This window comes from Lolium perenne, chromosome 4, assembly GCF_019359855.2.
Source record: "Lolium perenne isolate Kyuss_39 chromosome 4, Kyuss_2.0, whole genome shotgun sequence".
Lineage (NCBI taxonomy): Eukaryota > Viridiplantae > Streptophyta > Magnoliopsida > Poales > Poaceae > Lolium > Lolium perenne.
In genome coordinates this window covers 34028757-34052125 of record NC_067247.2, presented here as the reverse complement: position 1 = coordinate 34052125, position 23369 = coordinate 34028757, and the positions used below count along the sequence as shown (strand labels likewise).

General features: G+C 47.1%; 1 protein-coding gene across 1 annotated transcript; it reads right to left on the bottom strand.

Annotated features, from left to right (window-relative positions):
- Positions 1-2955: 2955 nt before the first annotated feature.
- On the bottom strand, positions 2956-22463 carry LOC127319643 (protein NUCLEAR FUSION DEFECTIVE 4-like). Its single transcript, XM_051349613.2, has 3 exons — positions 21352-22463; positions 20681-21146; positions 2956-3177 (listed from the first exon to the last, which is right to left on the bottom strand). The coding sequence occupies exons 1-3, from the start codon at positions 22461-22463 to the stop codon at positions 2956-2958; spliced, it is 1800 nt and encodes a 599-aa protein (XP_051205573.2).
- Positions 22464-23369: the final 906 nt, after the last annotated feature.

Here is a 23369-nt window from a genome sequence, read left to right as displayed (position 1 = left end):
TGTGGTTTCAAACTCCTTCAAAGATGGAAGGTCAATATTGCGATGAGTGTAGACATTGACGAGGTTCCACTTGCATTCGGGGCCAACCGTGGCGATCCAATATCCATTGGCGCATGCCCGCTCCTCATCCTTACCGTGTGGCATTAGGCCATCGTAGGAGAACCTGTCCAGCGGCGCTAGTTTGCACTTGATGTGCACCGGCAAATCCTCCTTAAATACCCACGGTGTATCCGCCGGGTCACAAAAGAGAACACACGGGAGGTCAAACGGGTGAGAAGCAGACATAGTAGCATTGTATTTAGCCGATTGAAGAATACTTTTGGAGGAACCGACTAGGACTGTATTTGGCCAATTGAAGAATACTTTTGGAGGAACCGACTAGGGACGCAGCGGTGATGGTGTCGCACTGGATGATTAGCACTTCAAGGGGGCCTTCCGTAAACACCTTGTGAAACAGAACAAATCGATAGACCGTGCTCGATTTTGCCATCGCAAGGAGACAGGTGGTACAATGAGGTTGGGGATTTTCTTGGGAGATCTACTGATTGGAACTTTGGGAGATAGATGGTGATCAATGGCGGCGGGTGGGGGTTTGAGATAGAGAACTGAGGCTCTCAAACTGGGCACTTATGTATAGGATGCGAAAGCGCCACCCATGGCGGAGACGCAGAAAGCTGCACTAGGCTGTATTGGGTGATCAATACAGTCAAAGCCAAACAGGAGTCCAATCAGTGAATAATTGAAGAAACTCCCTCCGTTTAATAATGTAGTATGTTTTGGCAAACTAAAGTAGCTTGCCAAAACACACTATATTATGAAACAGAGTATGTACTAGAAATGCATGTTTGAACTCGGGCACAGGTGCACTCTTTATCTGCACTATCCATTCTCTGTAAGATTCGCGGCATTGGCAGGTATCCATGCTCGTATGAGTTAACAAATGCAAGACCAGTTGCTCTCTGGCCCACTTGTGAGCATGCAATAATTACTTCCGTCATCCTCTGTCTATGGGTACACAATAATCAGACGGAGTGGACCATGGCACAAAATTTCTGAGCCCTCATGTTCCGACCATAGCTTCGTGGCTGGAAACAGCCGCAACGGCAGAGCTTTTGTCACTGTCAAGGACCTTGCGCTGGTCCTGGGTGTGGAGGCCTGGACCAGTCCGCGGCAGAGAGCTGCTGCTTCTTGGCGCTGGCGGGCCGTCAGGTTGGAGAGCAGGGCGGAGAGCAGTGCGGTGGCGGGCCATCAGTGGCGGAGGGCAGGGTGCTGCCGCGTGGGTTAGGGCATCTCCAGCGGCGCGACGCATTTTAGCGTCCGCGCGCGTCCGTTTGCGTCGGCTCTTTTGGTCGAAAACGACCGCGCGTCCATTTGCGTCGGGGGTGACTCCAGCGGCACGACGCATTTTTTTTAGGACGAACCATTTTTTTGAACTGAAACATAATTTACAAAAACTGAAACATAACTTACATACTTGAAAACATAAAAAAAACCTAAAACGCCCTGCGGTATTGTCGTGGCCGTCTTGCTCCTCGTCATTGCCGAGCATGATGACCTCCGGTATGTCCCACGGCCGATTGCCATCCGGGGAGCGTACGCCGGGCGCGCGATCGCGGTGCTCGAGGTTGAGGAGGCCGCGCCGAGGCGGCGGTGGAGGCGCTGGGCCGCGCGTGGCGGCGGATGAGGAGCCCAGCCATAAGGCCGTGGCGGCGGTGGGGAGGCGCCCAAGGCTGTGGCGGCGGTGGAGGAGGCGCCCAAGGCCGTGGCGGCGGTGGAGGAGGCGCCGCCGAGTCTGTGAGCGCTGTCGAAGGGCTTCATCCGCGGACGGGCCGGCGGCATGACAGCGGTGGCGTAGCGGGCAACGGCGGCCGCACAGCGCGTCGTACTCGGAGACGAGGAGGCCGAGCTTGGCCATCTCGTCGTCCGTCATGTTGTCGGGGAACTCGAAGTTCGGCCCTCGCCATGGCTCGCCGCCATTCGTGGAAGACGAGGCCGACGTAGTCCTCGCCGTCGTCCTTCACCTCCTCGCTATGGTACGCGAGCGCCTCGATGTAGTCGTCGTCGTCGTCAGAGACGGCGTAGGCTTCGTCGTCGTCATCCTCGTCCTCGCGGTCGTTGTGCCGCGGCCGCTCACGTCGCGTCGGCGATCGCCGACGACGAGCGGGCGGCAGGTCGAAGGGATAATCCCCGTCGCCCATGAAGCCGACCCATGCGTCTATCGTCCGTCTCCGTGGACAGGTACGTACGCCATTGCTCGGAGTCGATGGCGTACGCCGGATCGGCGCGGAGGTCCGCCGGCAGATACCGCCTCTGCGCCGGATCTCCTTGGTCCGCTCGAGCTCGCGCCGCAGTATCGGAGGGATGGGCACCGGCGGCGGTGAGCCGCCACCGCCAGCAGTGCACGCCGGACAGGCGTCGCACGGCACCCATTTGCCGTGCATGAGCCTCCCCACCGTGACGGGGAGCGCCACCTTCTTGCCGCCGCCGCCGGAGGCCTCGAAGTCGTTCTTCTTCCCCATGGCGCGGCGGTTGTGGTGCGAGTGAAGCTGTGGGCGAAGGAGCAACGCGGCCGCTGGACTTTTAAGGGCGACGCGCACGGGATACGATGCCATTGAAGGCGGCGCAGGCTCAGCCGCCCGCCGGTGCACGCGCGAACGGAAGCTGCGGCATTCATGGCGAAGGCTGCGGCGCGCAGACGCGAAGCGCGACCGCGAAGCGATGCCCTCCATGCGAGCTCATTGCCAGCGGGCCCGATGGAGACCACAATGCGGACACTTTGCGCGTCCGCTGCAGCGTCGCCGAGACGCAAACCTGGCGCATATTTGGGCCAGGTTTGCGTCTCCGCGGACGTCCGCCACTTTGCGTCGTGCGGCCGCCGGAAAGGTGCCAGACGGATTTACGACCAAAGCGGACGCAAACGGTCGCTCCGTTTGCGTCGCGCCGCTGGAGATGCCCTTAACCGACAGCAAATCTGCTCGGCGCTGGCTGCTTGGGGCTTGAAGGAGGCTGCGGGTCCATGTTTTTCTCATCATCATGGACCACAGGATCAGAAACTATATCAGTCAGACTCTCCAAACGTCCGTCAATGTCCTGGCCCACCGGGAAAAAGAGAGCATCTGTGCTCGAGACTAGAAACGCCGCGTCCAGTATGTACATCATAGACAAATTCCACACATTCTGATTTTACATACTAAAACAAACAGAGTTACATCGCAAGTCAATTTCTCACATCCCAACTTCTTAATTCAACAGAACAAAGAAGGAAAAATTCAACAAGACAGACTATATATTTGACAAAAGTTCCATGAAACTACACTTCAAATTTGCACCCAACAAAACCACACTTTGTTTGACATGACATTCACAAAACCACAGGTCCAAGTTCAGCAAGTGTCCTGTGAAGAGAAAACTGATCATCTGCCCCTCAAAAGTCATACATGTGTGTACTCTATATGAGGGGCAAATGACCAATTTTCTCTTTTGTGAAGAGTCATACCAAAAAAATGTGGCTCTAGAAAAGGCTAAGAGGTCGTGCATATCGGGTGTTGATTTTGTCAAGAACCAACACCACAAAGTTAGCTTCCATCAAAGGCTGTCCTACAGCCATGATTATTCCGCTAACCTCTCTGAACGTTGATAAATAACTGTGGCGGTGTATATTTAGGTTGCCGTCAAGCCAACATCCCGCAATGATGGAAGCAAGGTATCCCAACTCATATGTTACCCTCAAGATACAACATGCATTTGAGTCTCCAACTCGAGGCATCGTAAATCCTACCAGAATGAAGCACCTGAAAAAAATGGTTGAGAGGCAGCAATAAGTATTGGTAAGGCACTTATGTTGAGGAAATGTAGAGGAAAATAACAAAGAAAACAAATGGGACACAAATGAGTTAATAACAGCGAACGAAATATTCAGTGGGCAAACATATATTTATGCTTGCAGAAAAAAAGGTTGTTGCTGGATACTCATTTGTTTGGATAACAGACATGAATAAATCAACTCATATGGCAAAAGAATCTCTATCGAAAAAAAGACAATAATCAATAATAATAACTACCCCTCCGATCCATATTAGTTGTCGCTGATTTAGGGTGTCAGCAAAGAGACGGCCTCGTCGGATCTAATATTTGATAAAGCTACTAATGCGGCGGAAGGCATGAACATAGGAAAGTAAAGAAAGATACAACTCCAGTGAAGCATATGCTCCAGAGCAAGAGGCAACAGCATACTACTTCCTACTGTGACTGTGTGCGAAGCCCCTAAGCAAACTGCTGCCGAACCTGCGGAGAGACGAACAGCTAATCTCCACAACTCCGGAATCAGGGGCGGATCTAGCCAGCAATTGAAAAGGAGGGATCTAACTAATCAGTATCAAAATCAACTAACCGCTGGAGGGAAACAAGCAAGGTCGTACCTCAAAACCAAAGGGAACGGCGGCGGCGGCGGCGGCGGCGCAGCCTCGGGCAGGTTCAATCGAGGCAGCGGCGGCGCAGGTTCGGGCAGGTTCACTCGGCCGGCTCGTGTGGTTGGTTCGTATGCGAGGGGAAGTGTTCGAGTTCGACCGACCAGGTACGCGTCTCCCTTGTCTTTATAGGGCTGTAGGCGATGTGTAAACCTTCTGTTTTACTAGTACGTTCCGGACTCTTTGCTTAACCCAACACGATTAGGAGTTCAACACCAACCCAAACCTCCTCCTACCGGATGTCCGGATTCAACACAGTTTCTTATTCTCTACTACTACGTATAAACGCCTCATCGTACCGGATTCAATTACGAACTGATAAAGTATTGGGGAAAAGTCTCTATCCACTGTGCCGGACGCAAAAAAAAAAATGTTGGATGGACATACCTCTTAATTTTTATTTTTGCACAGCCTATGTGTAATAAATCTTTTTTACCCAAATCACTAAATATAAAACATTTTCAAAATTTACCTAATTTGCCTGTGACCGCGCCGAGCAGATCCACCTTCACCAACATTCTGTCCGTTTGCCGGAGCGAGCGTCGGCCAACATGCCGCAATGGAAGCTCATGCCGGTAGTCTCGACATAGAACATCCACCCAGTAGAGTTTAAGGGAAGATAGGGGTTTCACGGGGGACGAGTTTGAACTCATTAGAGCATCTCCAGCCGCGTCCCCCAAACCGTCTCTCAAAGCGCGCCGGATTGAGTGTTTGGGGGACGTATTTCGTTGGTGCCACGTTTGGGGGACGTCGCTCCCCAGTCGCGTCCCCCAAACGCCGCCCCCAAACATTAAAAATAATTTAAATAGGTAGAATAAAACTCTTTACTAATATTCAAATCGGTTCAACATAAACAAAATACATATAAAACTTCGAAAAAACATAATTAAATTACATATAAATTATTTTAAACTACTACTTCTTCTTCTTCGATGATGGCCCCGCCTCGTCGTCGTCATCACGGTGGCGCTTCCTGCTCGTCACCTCTTCCGAAGAGGCGGTGTCGGCCGACGCGTCGGAGTCCTCCTCGTTGTCCGGTGCTCGCCGGCTGCGCCTTGGCCTTGGCGGTATTGGCCTTCGCGTCCGCCTCCGCCTTCGCACGGGCCATCGCCGCCTCCTCTGACCCTTCTTCCTCCGCGTCCTCCTCCACGCCCATTGATACGTCTCCGACGTATCGATAATTTCTTATGTTCCATGCTACATTATTGATGATATCTACATGTTTTATACACATTATATGTCGTATTTATGCATTTTCCGGCACTAACCTATTAACAAGATGCCGAAGAGTCAGTTGCTGTTTTCTGCTGTTTTTGGTTTCAGAAATCCTAGTAAAGAAATATTCTCGGAATTGGACGAAATCAACGCCCAGGGTCCTATTTTGCCACGAAGCTTCCAGAAGACCGAGGGGGAAAGGAAGTGGGGCCACGAGGCGCCGCCACAACAGGGCGGCGCGGCCTAGGTCTTGGCCGCGCGGCCCTGGCGTGTGGGGCCCTCGTGTGGCCCCCCGCGTTGCCCTTCCGCCTACTTAAAGCCTCCGTCGCGAAACCCCCAGTACCGAGAGCCACGATACGGAAAACCTTACTGAGACGCCGCCGCCGCCAATCCCATCTCGGGGGATTCTGGAGATCTCCTCCGGCACCCTGCCGGAGAGGGGATTCATCTCCTGGAGGACTCTTCACCGCCATGGTCGCCTCCGGAGTGATGAGTGAGTAGTTCACCCCTGGACTATGGGTCCATAGCAGTAGCTAGATGGTTGTCTTCTCCTCATTGTGCTTCATTGTTGGATCTTGTGAGCTGCCTAACATGATCAAGATCATCTATCTGTAATACTATATGTTGTGTTTGTCGGGATCCGATGGATAGAGAATACTATGTTATGTTAATTATCAAGTTATTACCTATGTGTTGTTTATGATCTTGCATGCTCTCCGTTATTAGTAGAGGCTCTGGCCAAGTTTTTGCTCTTAACTCCAAGAGAGAGTATTTATGCTCGATAGTGGGTTCATGCCTCCATTAAATCTGGGACAGTGACAGAAAGTTCTAAGGTTGTGGATATGCTGTTGCCACTAGGGATAAAACATTGATGCTATGTCTAAGGATGTAGTTATTGATTACATTACGCACCATACTTAATGTAATTGTCTGTTGTTTTGCAACTTAATACTGGATGGGGTTCGGATGATAACCTGAAGGTGGACTTTTTAGGCATAGATGCATGCTGGATAGCGGTCTATGTACTTTGTCATAATGCCCAATTAAATCTCACTATATTTATCATATCATGTATGTGCATTGTTATGCCCTCTCTATTTGTCAATTGCCCGACTGTAATTTATTCACCCAACATGCTTTTATCTTATGGGAGAGACACCTCTAGTGAACTGTGGACCCCGGTCCTATTCTTTACATCGCATACAATCTACTGCAATACTTGTTTTACTGTTTTCTGCAAACAATCATCTTCCACACAATACGGTTAATCCTTTGTTACAGCAAGCCGGTGAGATTGACAACCTCACTGTTTCATTGGGGCAAAGTACTTTGGTTGTGTTGTGCAGGTTCCACGTTGGCGCCGGAATCCCTGGTGTTGCGCCGCATTACATTCCGCCACCATCAACCTTCAACGTGCTTCTTGGGTCCTCCTGGTTCGATAAACCTTGGTTTCTTTCTGAGGGAAAACTTGCTACTGTCTGCATCACACCTTCCTCTTGGGGTTCCCAACGGACATGTGTCAACTGCACGCATCAAGACTGTTTTCTGGCGCCGTTGCCGGGGAGATCAAGACACGCTGCAAGGGGAGTCTCCACTTCCCAATCTCTTTACTTTGTTTTTGTCTTGCTTTATTTTATTTACTACTTGTTTGCTGCATTATATCAAAACACACAAAAAAAAATTAGTTGCTAGCTTTACTTTATTTACTGTCTTGCACTCTATATCAAAAACACAAAAAAATTAGTTACTTGCATTTAGTTTACTTTTGTTATCATGTCTAGCTCTGTACCTGTTACTTCTTCACCTGAGGAATTAGTTTTTACTTTTAAACAAGGGGATGAGGAAAGTTTTAAAGATGCTTGGTCCAGGATTTTTACTTCTTATCGTAAAGCTGAACCTCAAATGACTCTAAGTTTACTCCTTAGTAATTTTTATTTTGGTCTTATGATTCGCTATAGATATGCCTTGGATGCTCTAGTGGGAGGAGATTTCCTTCATTGCAATGGGGATCAAGCTTTTAATGCCATAAAGAAGTTGGTTGCATCACATGATTCAGCTAATAACTTTGATTCGGCCCTTATTAGCATTTATAATAGATTAAACACTCTTGAGACAAGTGCATCTCGCTTAAATGAAAATTATGGATATATTCGTAACCGTCTTGATCAAGTTTTAGTGAACTCTGAACCTTCATTATGGGATCCTACTATTAAAATTGTCATAGGTGACCAAACTCTTCATGCTAATTGTGATATTATGACTGAATTTTGCCTAATGCCTAAGAGTATTCATAAATCTTTGAAACTTTGGGAATTCGCTGAAGGGGAAGAAGGAATAACTCTTATTGATAACTCTGTTATAATTCCTAAAGGAATAGCTGCGGGTGTGCATACAACCATTCTTGGGAGAACAATATCCATTGATTATCTTGTCATTGAATGCGCAGGAACAGGACAAATCACACTCGGAAGATCCCTGCTGAAACTATTGGGAGCAGTCATAGACATGAGAGAAGGCACCCTAAAATTCACCTCTACACCCGGGGGTAGCCATATATTCCCTAAGCCAAAGAGTAAGAAAAGGAACAAGAAAGGTAAGGGTAAAGCCCAAGGTAATGTCGATGCTTCATCTCTCGATAATACTTGATTTACACTTTCTGCGCCTAGCTGAAAAGCGTTAAAGAAAAGCGCTTATGGGAGACAACCCATGTTTTTACTACAGTATTTTTGTTTTATATTTGAGTCTTGGAAGTTGGTTACTACTGTAGCAACCTCTCCTAATCTTAGTTTTGTGCTTTGTTGTGCCAAGTAAAGTCGTTGATAGTAAGGTTCATACTAGATTTGGATTACTGCGCAGTTTCAGATTTCTTTGCTGTCACGAATTTCGACCTGCCTCCCTGTAGGTAGCTCAGAAAATTAAGCCAATTTACGTGCGTGATCCTCAGATATGTATGCAACTTTCATTCAATATGGGAATTTTCATTTGAGTAAGTCTGGTGGCTCAATAAAATCCATCTTTACGGACTGTTCTGTTTTGACAGATTCTGCCTTTTATTTCGCATTGCCTCTTTTGCTATGTTGGATGAATTTATTTGATCCATTAATGTCCAGTAGCTTTATGCAATGTCAAAAAGTGTTAAGAATGATTGTGTCACCTCTGAATATGTTAATTTTTATTATCCACTAACCCTCTAATGAGTTGTTTCGAGTTTGGTGTGGAGGAAGTTTTCAAGGATCAAGAGAGGAGTATGATGCAATATGATCAAGGAGAGTGAAAGCTCTAAGCTTGGGGATGCCCCGGTGGTTCACCCCTGCATATTCTAAGAAGACTCAAGCGTCTAAGCTTGGGGATGCCCAAGGCATCCCCTTCTTCATCGACAACATTATCAGGTTCCTCCCCTGAAACTATATTTTTATTCCATCACATCTTATGTACTTTGCTTGGAGCGTCGGTTTGTTTTTGTTTTTTTTTTTGTTTGAATAAAATGGATCCTAGCATTCACTGTGTGGGAGAGAGACACGCTCCGCTGTTGCATATGGACAAATATGTCCTTAGGCTTTACTCATAGTATTCATGGCGAAGGTTGAATCTTCTTCGTTAAATTGTTATATGGTTGGAATCGGGAAATGCTACATGTAGTAATTCTAAAATGTCTTGAATAATTTGATACTTGGCAATTGTTGTGCTCATGTTTAAGCTCTTGCATCATATACTTTGCACCCATTAATGAAGAAACACCTAGAGCTTGCTAATCTGATTTGCATATTTGGTCTCTCTAAAGTCTAGATAATATCTAGTATTGAGTTTTGAACAACAAGGAAGACGGTGTAGAGTCTTATAATGTTTACAATATGTCTTTTATGTGAGTTTTGCTGCACCGTTCATCCTTGTGTTTGTTTCAAATAAACCTTGCTAGCCTAAACCTTGTATTGAGAGGGAATACTTCTCATGCATCCAAAATCCTTGAGCCAACCACTATGCCATTTGTGTCCACCATACCTACCTACTACATGGTATTTCTCCGCCATTCCAAAGTAAATTGCTTGAGTGCTACCTTTAAAATTCCATCATTCGCCTTTACAATATATAGCTCATGGGACAAAATAGCTTAAAAACTAGTGTGGTATTGAATATGTACTTATGCACTTTATCTCTTATTAAGTTGCTTGTTGTGCGATAACCATGTTTCTGGGGACGCCATCAACTATTCTTTGTTGAATATCATGTGAGTTGCTATGCATGTCCGTCTTGTCTGAAGTAAGAGAGATCTACCACCTTAATGGTTGGAGCATGCATATTGTTAGAGAAGAACATTGGGCCGCTAACTAAAGCCATGATTCATGGTGGAAGTTTCAGTTTTGGACATATATCCTCAATCTCATATGAGAATAATAATTGTTGCCACATGCTTATGCATTAAAGAGGAGTCCATTATCTGTTGTCCATGTTGTCCCGGTATGGATGTCTAAGTTGAGAATAATCAAAAGCGAGAAATCCAAAATGCGAGCTTTCTCCTTAGACCTTTGTACAGGCGGCATGGAGGTACCCCATTGTGACACTTGGTTAAAACATGTGTATTGCGATGATCCGGTAGTCCAAGCTAATTAGGACAAGGTGCGGGCACTATTAGTATACTATGCATGAGGCTTGCAACTTGTAAGATATAATTTACATAACTCATATGCTTTATTACTACCGTTGACAAAATTGTTTCATGTTTTCAAAATAAAAGCTCTAGCACAAATATAGCAATCAATGCTTTCCTCTTTGAAGGACCTTTCTTTTACTTTTATGTTGAGTCAGTTCACCTTTCTCTCTCCACCTCAAGAAGCAAACACTTGTGTGAACTGTGCATTGATTCCTACATACTTGCATATTGCACTTGTTATATTACTCTATGTTGACAATTATCCATGAGATATACATGTTATAAGTTGAAAGCAACCGCTGAAACTTAATCTTCCTTTGTGTTGCTTCAATACCTTTACTTTGATTTATTGCTTTATGAGTTAACTCTTATGCAAGACTTATTGATGCTTGTCTTGAAGTGCTATTCATGAAAAGTCTTTGCTTTATGATTCATTTGTTTACTCATGTCATTACCATTGTTTTGATCGCTGCATTCATCACATATGCTTACAATAGTATGATCAAGGTTATGATGGCATGTCACTCCAAAAATTATCTTTGTTATCGTTTACTTGCTCGGGACGAGCAGAACTAAGCTTGGGGATGCTGATACGTCTCCGACGTATCGATAATTTCTTATGTTCCATGCTACATTATTGATGATATCTACATGTTTTATATACATTATATGTCGTATTTATGCATTTTCCGGCACTAACCTATTAACGAGATGCCGAAGAGCTAGTTGCTGTTTTCTGATGTTTTTGGTTTCAGAAATCCTAGTAAAGAAATATTCTCGGAATTGGACGAAATCAACGCCCAGGGTCCTATTTTGCCACGAAGCTTCCAGAAGACCGAGGGGGGAAGGAAGTGGGGCCACGAGGCGCCGCCACAATAGGGCGGCGCGGCCTAGGTCTTGGCCGCGCGGCCCTGGCGTGTGGGGCCCTCATGTGGCCCCCCGCGTTGCCCTTCCGCCTACTTAAAGCCTCCGTCGCGAAACCCCCAGTACCGAGAGCCACGATATGAAAAACCTTACTGAGACGCCGCCGCCGCCAATCCCATCTCGGGGGATTCTGGAGATCTCCTCCGGCACCCTGCCGGAGAGGGGATTCATCTCCCGGAGGACTCTTCACCGCCATGGTCGCCTCCGGAGTGATGAGTGAGTAGTTCACCCCTGGACTATGGGTCCATAGCAGTAGCTAGATGGTTGTCTTCTCCTCATTGTGCTTCATTGTTGGATCTTGTGAGCTGCCTAACATGATCAAGATCATCTATCTGTAATACTATATGTTGTGTTTGTCGGGATCCGATGGATAGAGAATACTATGTTATGTTAATTATCAAGTTATTACCTATGTGTTGTTTATGATCTTGCATGCTCTCCGTTATTAGTAGAGGCTCTGGCCAAGATTTTGCTCTTAACTCCAAGAGGGAGTATTTATGCTCGATAGTGGGTTCATGCCTCCATTAAATGCAGGACGGTGACGAGAAAGTTCTAAGGTTGTGGATGTGCTGTTGCCACTAGGGATAAAACATTGATGCTATGTCTAAGGATGTAGTTATTGATTACATTACGCACCATACTTAATGCAATTGTCTGTTGTTTTGCAACTTAATACTGGAAGGGGTTCGGATGATAACCTGAAGGTGGACTTTTTAGGCATAGATGCATGCTGGATAGCGGTCTATGTACTTTGTCGTAATGCCCAATTAAATCTCACTATATTTATCATATCATGTATGTGCATTGTTATGCCCTCTCTATTTGTCAATTGCCCGACTGTAATTTGTTCACCCAACATGCTTTTATCTTATGGGAGAGACACCTCTAGTGAACTGTGGACCCCGGTCCTATTCTTTACATCGCATACAATCTACTACAATACTTGTTTTACTGTTTTATGCAAACAATCATCTTCCACACAATACGGTTAATCCTTTGTTACAGCAAGCCGGTGAGATTGACAACCTCACTGTTTCGTTGGGGCAAAGTACTTTGGTTGTGTTGTGCAGGTTCCACGTTGGCGCCGGAATCCCTGGTGTTGCGCCGCATTACATTCCGCCACCATCAACCTTCAACGTGCTTCTTGGCTCCTCCTGGTTCGATAAACCTTGGTTTCTTTCTGAGGGAAAACTTGCTACTGTCTGCATCACACCTTCCTCTTGGGGTTCCCAACGGACGTGTGTCAACTGCACGCATCACCCATCCATTCCTCCGCGCTATCAAGTGGCGGGAGGGAATCGTGGTCGCTGCTGGGCGTTGGAGCTTTCTCCCACCAATGGCGCCATCCAGCAGGCTTTCCCTCGCTGGAGGTGTCGGACAGGAGCTCGGAGATGTAGCTCATCGTCGCTGGAGGTGTCGGATGCGGCCGGTGAAGATCCAAAAGCGCTGACGTACGGGTCTTATTGAGCGCGGATCAACGGCGGCGCAGAAGTCGAAAAGAGCAGCGGTTGCTCTTCCGAGGAGTCCCGACTCCATTCCGGCGGTTGCCGCATCGTCGACGCGGTTGCCAATGCGATGGTTCCGCTTCCCGGCAACTGCACCGTCGCTACGTAGGCGGCGGCTGATCGTCCCAGCCGCTGACGCGTCAGGCCCGCGTCGGTTCGCCTCGCTTTTTGGTGTGTCCGGCGTCCCCGGAGCGTCCCCTGTGGGACGGGGACGGGCTCGGGGCGCCGGACACCGTATCGGGCCGCGCCGGACAAAAATGGGCTTTGGGGGACGCGGCTGGAACGGTTTTTTTGTCCGGCGCGCCCCAAATTCCTTTGGGGGACGGTTTGGGGGACGCGGCTGGAGATGCTCTTAGATCTTGCTCCAAGGAGGGTCCGACGAGCCGTATTCTTTGCTCTTTCACTCTGTTCTTCTTTTTAGGGCATTTACCACTGGGCGACGCGGAGCGAACATTTGCGATAACGCGCGGTCGAACAATGCGCTTGCGATTAGGTTCAGGAGACCGATGCATAGTGATTGGGCTGCAGATGTGGTCCAAATTTGCGCCTCGAATGCGTCTCCGCAGACACTGTGCGGTCATGCTGCGTGACCGCTCGCTTCTCCCACGGGCCCACCCGGCAGTGGGCGCGGAGCCTATTTCGAGCGCTATCGCTTCGGTGGCCGTTGTTTCGGCGGTCTTCGTTTCCGTGTTTGCGCCGCAGCCTTCACCATCAATGGTGGCGTCTCGTCTTCTGCACGCGCACCTAGCCTAGCGGGCGGTGGCTGGACTTCTGCGCCGTCATAAATGGCATCGTGTTCCGTGCACGCCCGGCCTATCAAAGGCGACAGGCATCATCCCAGCCATCGCCCCACACCACTGACACCTCTGCTCCCACCCTTCACCACCGCGCGTCGCCGCATCACCATTGGGAAGAACACGCACGACTCCGCGGCTCCCAAAAATTGGAGGCAAACTCCACAACAATTGGAGGCTCCCAAGAACACCGCCACAAGCGGCTACAAGGCCACAGAGGCTACAATACCACAAACGGCTACAAGGCCACAAAAGCAACAACTCCACAAAAGCAACAACTCCACAAAAGCTACCACGCCACAAATGCTACCATATGCCACAAACGTAACAACGCCACAAAGGCCTACAAGCCATCTAGGCTTCCAAGAACCCAAGAGGTAATACTCACGAACTCTCACGAGAACGAATCTCCGTAGAGAACTCAAACTGATTCACCTAATGCAATGGAAAGAACAACACTAAGATGTCCAAGTCTGTCACTTCCAAATTCCAACAAAGCTACAAAAGCTATTAGGTAAATAAGGGAGGAAGAACAACAAGATGGATGAACACCAAAAAAAAACTCTCCAAAAACTAGATATAGGGATTCCCTCACAAAGAGAAAAATTTGATTAGTAGAGTAGTAGATCTAGGTCTCATCTTTCTTTTATCAAAAAGAGCCAATAAGATTTGAAGGGGGAGAAAATATTTCAAGCTCTCAAGATGACCAACAGTGGAAGAGAGCAAGGGAGGAAATCCACAAAGGACTCCAAGATCCAGATCTAGAAAGATTCCCTCGCTAGAAGGAGGTTTTCATTGGTAGGATCGTAGATCTAGATCCCCTCTCTCTTTTTCCTCAAAAATATACAAGAATCATGGAGGGATTGAGGAGATAGAAAGATCAAGAGAGTCAAGAATGGAGGAGAAAACGTGTTAAAGAACTTGCCTAAAGGGTGGAGAACCATTGGGGAAGAAGGGAGGGGGGTGGTCCCTTTCCCCCAAAAAAATTGGCAGGCCGACTGAAACTGAAACGACCATAACTTGAGCATCCATACTTCGATTTTAATGATATTGGGCTTGTTTTGAAGCTAGAAAAAGCTCTACAAGATCATGCATGAAACCGTAATAGTACAACAAGGGAATACAAAAATAAATGAGAAAAGGTTTGACATATCGAAAAATACATTCCGATATAACCTTCAAATTTGAAAACGCAACAAGTGATACATGCGGAATCCATTTTTGATGAGCTAGATCTTGTCATGAGAATGAACACAAGCTATAAACCATCACATGGATAAGAACCAAGAACAAGGAAGAAACATGATGCAAATCATGCAAGGGTTTGAGCTCTCACTGAACGATACGACCAAGTGACTCTGGATAGTACGTCTAACTATCCTACACACCTGGTCTCCCAACACCAATAAGAGACCGATAAGAGAGAAAGCCTATCAAGAAGAAACATTGACCTTGCACATTCCAGTCGATCTTGACGATGACGATCTTGACAGCTTCAAGATGGAACGCATTTCTTGATTGTGCTTGCTTGATGAAGTTTGACGGATTGCTCCCCCATGAACTATCATGGAAGAGTTTCTTCTTCGACATATATCCATGTTCCTCGTGCTCCTCCTTTTATAGCTCATATGGGCCCTTGGAGCCGTTGTAGCCCCCAGGGGAAGATGATCCGGGTTAAGTTACCCCGGATGGTCCGGCTTTAGTCATGCATGCGTTGGGACAGATGATCCGGCCACCCCGAAGATTTTCTTCTTTCGGGGGCGGATGAAGACTCCCTCCCCCCTTTCTGCTAGTGTGCCACATTTCCTAGTGGGGGCCGGATGAAATTTAACATCCGGGGGCCGAGCGGAATTTCCGTTCGCCCCCCTTTATGTGAGTTCACCACTTGGTCATCTAGGATAGGGGGGCCAGATGATCCAGCCGCTTGGGGGCTGGATGAACCGGCCGCTCGGGGGCTGGATGATCCAGCCTACTGGAATTTGGGGCTGCTTCTTCAAATCTCTTCTTCTTCATTGCACTCCACGGTCTTCATTCTCCATATTGTTGGTGTCTTGAAGACGTGCATGAGAACTCACTCCTTATTCTTCAAGACATACTTGACGCTTGATCTTCTTCATTTGCTCCTTCTTGTAATCTTTTCATTTGCAAGTAGCCATAGTCAAGAAAGGCTACCTATTGATATGGAAAGAAAGCCATCTCTGACTATTCTTTTTAGGGTGGAAAAGAGTGCTCCATATCCATATATGTGCTTGGAGGGAAGGCCACATCTTTAATTATATTCTTTTTTGAGGTCATCTGAAACCAACATATGATTCAAGCATTGCCTACAAACAAAACCTATAAGAAAAACGCATTGCAATTTTTAGTCTATAGGGATTATCATCAATTACCAAAACCACACATGGGGCTCCATGTTCTTTCATCGATTAAATTAGTTAATCGTTCGAATTCCGATTAATCATCAGTCCCGAGCCGACTGAGCAGCTAACGATTACTGATTTCCTTAACGATTGAGTTGTGGAGCTTGCCCCAAGCTTGTACGGGTTCGGTGACCACCCTCAAGGCTCTCTTAGTGGATCGAGGATTTCCCTTTTGGTGGGAAGGCTCGAGGAGAATATGGTGCACCATTGTGGCATTTGGAGTGCCTTGTGCATCCACACCACACACTGCTCCAATGGAGAGTAGTACCTGCAAGGGTGAACTTTGGGATACATCATCGTATCTGAATGCCTCGGTTGCTCCTCAACCCAACCTTCTTTATTTTGTGATAGCCTTCGTGTTTGATGTTCTATATCTTGCTACCACCTTGTTTCTTATCTTGCTTAGTATAGATTGTTGGTGCACATAGATAAACCCTAGTTTATAAGCTTTGTGCTTATCAAGTTAAACCTTAGTTCTATTCAAAAAAAAAGTTAAACCTTAGTTTTATTCCGCACTTGCTCAAGCCCCCAACGTAAAAAGGTTTAAAATGCATATTCACCCCCCCTCTAGGTGGCATCCTTGGTCTTTTAGTGTGCATGTTTGATGGGTGTCGCTTTCTTCCAACGCGTGGCGTTTCTGGTCAGCGGCTCCCCTCCCGGGCTATACCATAAGATGAGAGATAGACCAGATCTAGAGCACTCCACTCACCTCTCTCTCTCTCTCTCTCTCTCGTCCAGTTTGATGTGTCGTCCTCTAGTCTTCCTCATCCCGGTGGCTGCGTGCACGACCGTTCGGGAGAGAAATCCTCTGAAACCCTGTCCATCGAGATCCTGCACCAGGAGGCGGGCGATAAGGTTTTTGGGGAGCGTCTTAGTGTGACTACCTGATGCTCGTGTTCTTCCTCACCAGTTTGTCTGCTTCATCGATAGATCCGACGTCTCCAACGATGCCATGTGCAACATCAACAACGGTCATGGCGATGCTACTACTGGAGCGACCTTCCCGGTCGCGATGTACATCCTCATCCTCACTTACCTTGCATAGTTCTTGTTCCATATTTAGGTGTGTGGTATAGTTAAGTATACTATGAGGATTGTTGTTGTTTTATTGCTCATTTGGAAATTGAACTCAAATGGAAATTGTCTAATAATCTAACAGGAATGTTGTTGTTTTATTGCTCCTTTGTTGGATGATGTTGGCAATATTTAGCGCATTGGTCCTCCTCTCAAACAGTGGTTGGAGTTAAGAGGGGAGTGACATCTCCAACTCATCAAAGTTTATACCACAGGTTTGATATTTTGGTGTCTCATAAAGTGGAATTTTTTTTAGTGTGGGGAGACATTTCGATCGATAGCGAGACGCCTATCGTGAAGTTGTTAATCTTAAGACCCGTCGGATTATTAGTTTCTTGGACTCGGTCTCTCAGAAGTGCTCATAGACGTAGGATGTGCGTGTGTTCATAAGGATGAATGTATATGTGTATGTGCATATTTACGAGTGTCTGGACTTCCATACACATATGTTCATAAGGATGTGCGTGTGTTCATAAGGATGAATCCATACACATATGTTCATAAGGATGAATGTATATGTATATGTGTATGGATTTCCAGCTGAATTCTATCAACACTTTTGGGAGGTGATTAAAGGTGATCTCATGGCTATGTTCGCCGAGTTCCAGAGTGGCGAGTTGCCTTTGTTCCACCTTAATTTTGGTACTATCATTTTGTTGCCTAAGAAAGAAAATGCTACTCAAATTCAGCAGTATCGTCCCATCTGCCTTCTTAATGTTAGCTTTAAGGTGTTCACAAAAGTTGGGACTAATCGGGTAACTGGTATTGCAGAAAACGTTGTCAAGCCAACACAAACTGCTTTTATGCCCGGTAGACATATTTTAGAAGGGGTTGTTATTCTACATGAAACCATTCATGAACTTCATAGGAAGAAGATGGATGGAGTTCTTTTTAAAATAGATTTTGAAAAAGCATACGATAAAGTTAATTGGAATTTCTTGCAGCAAGCGATGCGCATGAAAGGTTTTGACCCTATTTGGTGCCAATGGGTTCAGAGATACATTGAAAAGGGGAGTGTTGGCATTAGAGTGAATGACGATATAGGGCATTATTTTCAAACTAAAAAGGGATTACGTCAGGGAGACCCTCTATCCCCAATTCTCTTTAATATTGTTGCGGACATGCTCGCTATTATCATTGAACGAGCAAAGAATGACGGTCAAGTGAATGGGCTTATCCCTCATCTAGTGGATGGAGGACTTTCTATATTGCAATACGCCGATGATACTATCCTTTTTATGGAGCATGATTTAGATAAAGCCCTTAATATGAAATTGGTCCTTTGTCTTTTTGAACAGTTGTCTGGTCTCAAAATTAACTTTCATAAGAGTGAACTTTTTTGTTTTGGGAAGGCTAAAGAGGCTGAGAACGATTATAGGAACCTTTTTGGGTGCGAAATTGGTTTCTTACCTTTTAGATATTTGGGAATCCCAATCCATTTTCGCAGATTGAAAAATGGGGAGTGGAAACCGGTTGAGGATCGCTTTGAAAAAAAATTTAGTAGTTGGGCGGGCAAGATGCTCTCCTATGGGGACAGGTTAATACTTATTAATTCTGTTCTCACAAGCCTACCTATGTTTATGTTATCGTTTCTTGAGGTTCCGATTGGGGTGAGAAAGAGACTAGACTTTTTCAGATCGCGCTTTTTTTGGCAAAGTGATGGACACAAGAAAAAGTATAGATTGACTAAATGGGATATTATTTGTCGGCCGAAGGACCAGGGGGGTTTGGGAGTGGAAGTGCTTGATTTAAAAAATAAGAGTTTGCTTAGCAAATGGCTGTTTAAACTTGTGAATGAGAAAGGGGTTTGGCAGGAGTTGTTGCAAAATAAATATCTAAAAGATAAAACGCTGTCACAGTTTCGGTTAAACCTACTGATTCAGATTACGGAAAGGTTTGATGGGCGTAAAAGATGACTTCTTTCTGAGAGGATCCATGAGGGTTGAGAATGGTCAGAATACGAGGTTCTGGGAAGATACTTGGCTGGGCAATAGGCCCTTGTGCGAACAATATCCTTCTCTATACCGTATTGTCAACCGAACCAATGTTTCGGTTGCACATGTTATGAATGGGACTCCTTTAAACATAGGTTTCAGGAGATCACTATCAAATAATAGATGGGATCGATGGGTTCATCTTGTGCACCGCCTAATGGAAGTTCATCTCTCTGAAAATGATGATACTTTCCATTGGGGCCTCACCGAGTCGGGAAAATTTACGGTAAAATCCATGTATCTTGATTTGCTTGAAGGTAATACAGGAGAAGTCAAGAAATTTATCTGGAAGATCAAGGTCCCACTAAAAATTAGGATTTTTATGTGGTTTATTCATAAGAAAGTCATCCTTACGAAAGATAATCTAAAAAAACGTAATTGGCATGGGTGTTCTAGATGTTGCTTCTGTGATCAAGATGAGACAATTCAACATTTATTCTTTACTTGCCCTTTTGCTAAAATCCTCTGGCGCATTATTTATATGACTTTCAATATTCCAGCTCCTTCAAATGTGACAAATTTATTTGGCAATTGGTTAAAAGGGGTAGCTAAGAAGGATAAAGGCCACATTAGAGTTGGTGTGTGCGCTTTATTTTGGGCTATCTGGAAGGTTCGAAATGATTTTATTTTTAACAAAAAGAGTTTTCCATCATTTTTGCAGGTTGTTCCCTTAGTTACCCATTGGATCCATATGTGGTCCTTTATTCAGCAAGAGGATGTGCGACGGGACATGGATATTGGGTGCAACCGCTTGGCGACGGTAGCACGGGATTTCTACAGCCAGTGCGGCTGGCGTACTGACAAGCGACTCACATGAAGATCTTGTGGCGGCTTGTTATTTTTGTCTTATTTAGATGGTTGGTTTTCATAGCAACTTTGAGTGATCCGTGATTTGTAATAAGGTTGTAACTCAGTACTTCAATAAAATTAATAAAGAGCCGTATGCATCGATTGATGCAGAGGCTGGGGTATACCCCGTATCGAAAAAAAACGAGTGTCTGCATTGTTTCGCAAAATAAAATCTAGAAGGTAAAAATAGACTTATATAATTATACAGATTTGCTAGATGGCTGTGGCTTGTAAACTATTCAGATTTGCTACATGTCAGTCGACTGTTATTTCACCATCAGTCAAAAAGAAATTTCGGCGTGTCTCTCTATCTTCCTTGGTGTCGTGGCCACTATCTAATCAAGACAGTCAAAACTACAGTATGTATTTACCACGCAGGGAAGAGGCGATCTACCTGCACGATGTCACCAATTCACGTATCATAGAAGGGTGCAAAGTTGGCTAGTTTTACAACGTCGTCAAGCGGCTAAGACCACTGTCAACAAGGGGGGCTTTGCCACGGAGGAGCTGTCCAGCCTGTCCTGAAGACTTGGCTGTTGCTATGTCTCCAAAGGCACCAAAGAACAAGCGTGATCGCTGTCCAGGGATTGCGCTGGTTTCTTTGCTTGCTCTCCTGCCGACCCACCATTCCAACAGCGGGGTATCAAGCTCTGTATGACTGTATCCCCCCGTGGGATCGATCAGTCAAGAAAATCGCATCGAGGCAGATGGATGCTTCGTGTGTGATCAGATCACTAGGCTACTCACTTACTCAGTATGTGCCATAAGCCTTCTGTTTAGCGCCGGAGTACAAATTTAGCTAAGCGGCCGAGCCATTGGAACCCCACCGGTAACCTCCCGGCAAGACTGCGAGTGCGGGACCGCACGTAGAGCGCTACGCAGAGCAGCGTCCCAACGACGCAGGTGGCGCCCCAGATGGCGAAGGTCGTCTGGTAGCAGCTGGCGCCGGAGCAGATGGCGGTCCCGCGTGCCCCGGCCTCGCGCTGGTAGAGGAGCGCGGCGAAGTAGCCGAAGCAGAGGGAGCCCATGGGGATGTTGGACACCATGATGTTGTGGTTCACGCCGAAGTTCTTGTTGCCGAACAGCTCGCTCGTCGCCGACACCGCCACTGATGCGATAGCCCCCGTGCACGTCCCGATGATGGCCGTGCTCGTGTAAAGGAAGGCGTTGCCCGGGTTGAGCAGCAGGAAGAAGGCGCCGGCCATGGGTGCCATTAGGGACGCCATGGATGCCGTCCGTGATATGGAGTGACCGCTTCTGCACAAGCAAATGAATTCAGTTAGCTCCTGTTGTTGCTGTGACAAAAACAGGGCAGTAAGGCTAGTAGCTAAAAAATCGGTAAAGTTTCAAATACAAAAAGACCGCAAGAATCTTGGAGATTCCAAACAAAGACGACAGGAGACCCAGGGTGCATGGGAGTAATTTAACTACGTACGTGTGTGTGTAAAGAATGGTTGCTTACTTTGCAGAGTAGTAGTCCAAGAAGGACGGAAGGAGGCGACCGAAGAATCCAAACGAAGACGCTAGGGAGACCAGAGTGGAAGCATGGGCCAGCCCTCGCGACTCGGCAATCTGCCCTAGATTGTTCAAGAACACCAGACCCAGGGTACCACTGAACATGTAGCTGAAGTAGTAGAGCCAGAAGTCTGGTTTCGTGAGCAGCTGGAGGCCCCCGACCTCCTCCTGGGGCTTCTCCGCCGCCACGATCGTCTCTTCCTCCTCGGTCTCAATGTCCATCACCTCGATGACGACCGCAGCATCGTCGCTGCCCAGCTGTTGCGTCCTGTTCTCGCGCGTCCGCGCCTCCCTTATCTTGTTCATGCTCTTCCGGATCCTGAGAGCAACCGGGATGAGCACGGGAACAACCAGCAGCACGCCGAGGCTGACCCTGGATGACAGCCCGCTAAATCCGGCAACGGCGCAGACTCCGGTGGCGATCGTGATTGCGAACATGACAATGAATGCTGTGTCGTCCGTGGTCGACACCATCTCGCTCTTGAGGTCCAACAACCTGAGGGACGGCGTCACGGCAACGGTGACGATCATCGGCACGACGGCATTGAGGAGTAGGTACGCCTTGGCTTTGGAGCCGGGCATTATCGTCTCGGCTAGGCTCGTGTACACCTTGGCGCTGAGGCCGAGGTAGCTGGTGGCGAGGCTGACGGCGACGCGGCCCCTGGACTCGAAGTTGTTGATGCAGAGGAGGTAGCAGACGGTGTTGATCCAGCAGATGCCGTTCCCGGCGAGGGCGGTGAGCAGGAAGAGATGCCAGAACCGGAGTCCAGCACTGTTGAGGAAGAGGTACTGGATGCCGTAACCGACGAGGCCGAAACCGGCGCCCACGAAGGCGACGAGCCGGAGGGGCACGTAGAGGGCGGCCACCCCAGAGAACCATCCGAGGAGCTTCCCGGCGTCAGAAGCGAAGGCGAGGAAGCTGATCTGCACCTGTGATATGTTCTTGAGCTCCTTGATCTGCGAGGAGTAGACCGGGAAGTCGGAGTTGGGGCCGTTGACGGTCTGTAGCCAGATGCTGCCGACGAGGCTCAGCCAATGGGCCGACGAAGGAGAAGACATGCTCTCCGAGGAGAACGTCTCCCCCGTCCGTCGTCCAGGCCTCCGGGGTGGTGGCGATGGCACTTGAGGTACGACGGCCTCTTTACCAGCCCGCTAGGTATATATGCATCGCCGACCGATGGTAAGGCAAACTAATAAGGGAGTAAATTGCCGGAAATCAAATGTCCGATTTCGCTTTGGTTTCAAGCTGATTACGAACCAGTATAGGAAACGGAGGCAGTGGATGTTACAATGGAGGCAGGGGATGTTCAAACGGAGGCTGGGGATGTTGGAAAATAATTCTACGGGGCCTAGTCCAAAAATTCACGAGACCAACTTCAACAATTAACAGTGACATGCGTGGCAGTTTAGTCTAGATTTGGCATTTGTTTTCCCGGCAAGGTTGCCGTGAGTCGAGTTAACTATGTACTAGTAGGTTTGCATGTTTGGTAGTTTCCGACTAGTGTTTAGTTCCTCTTCGAGTATGAGTAGGAGTCCTAGTAGGTCTATGTGGGTTTGCATATTCGGTAGTTGCCGGACTTGCGCCAGCCTAAACATCTCATATATCAACGCTCAAAGCGAGCTGCAGGATCAATTACAAAAACAAACAAACAAAAAGATAGAGAAGAAAGGTCTATGTGGTTTTAGGTTGGTCAGCTCGTGCGTGAGTTTTGTAACATAAGCTTTCACCGAGAATTGAGACAAAGAAATAAAAAGAAAAGGAGGGTGTGACATGCACCCTTGGAAATAAATCTTGTATTCACATGTATCCGTCTATATTGATGTGATTGATCTGTGTGCAAATCTCAATATGGGATGAATTCAGACAACAGTCGGTTTATTGCAAGTCTTCTATTTTCTATTGCGGCATGGCAATATGGCAAAATGCATGTTGTCGCCTTTTGCAGATCTAGCGAAGTAGTGAAT

What these genes read in the sequence shown, in the direction of transcription:
- LOC127319643 (XM_051349613.2), bottom strand. Translation starts at nt 22,463, where the DNA reads ATGTCTTCTCCTTCGTCGGCCCATTGGCTGAGCCTCGTCGGCAGCATC. An exon ending in TTGGACTACTACTCTGCAAA is followed by an intron (nt 21,147 to 21,351) that starts GTAAGCAACCAT and finishes TTGCTTGTGCAG; the next exon opens with AAGCGGTCACTCCATATCAC. An exon ending in TCGGCCGCTTAGCTAAATTT is followed by an intron (nt 3,178 to 20,680) that starts GTACTCCGGCGC and finishes ATGTAAAATCAG; the next exon opens with AATGTGTGGAATTTGTCTAT.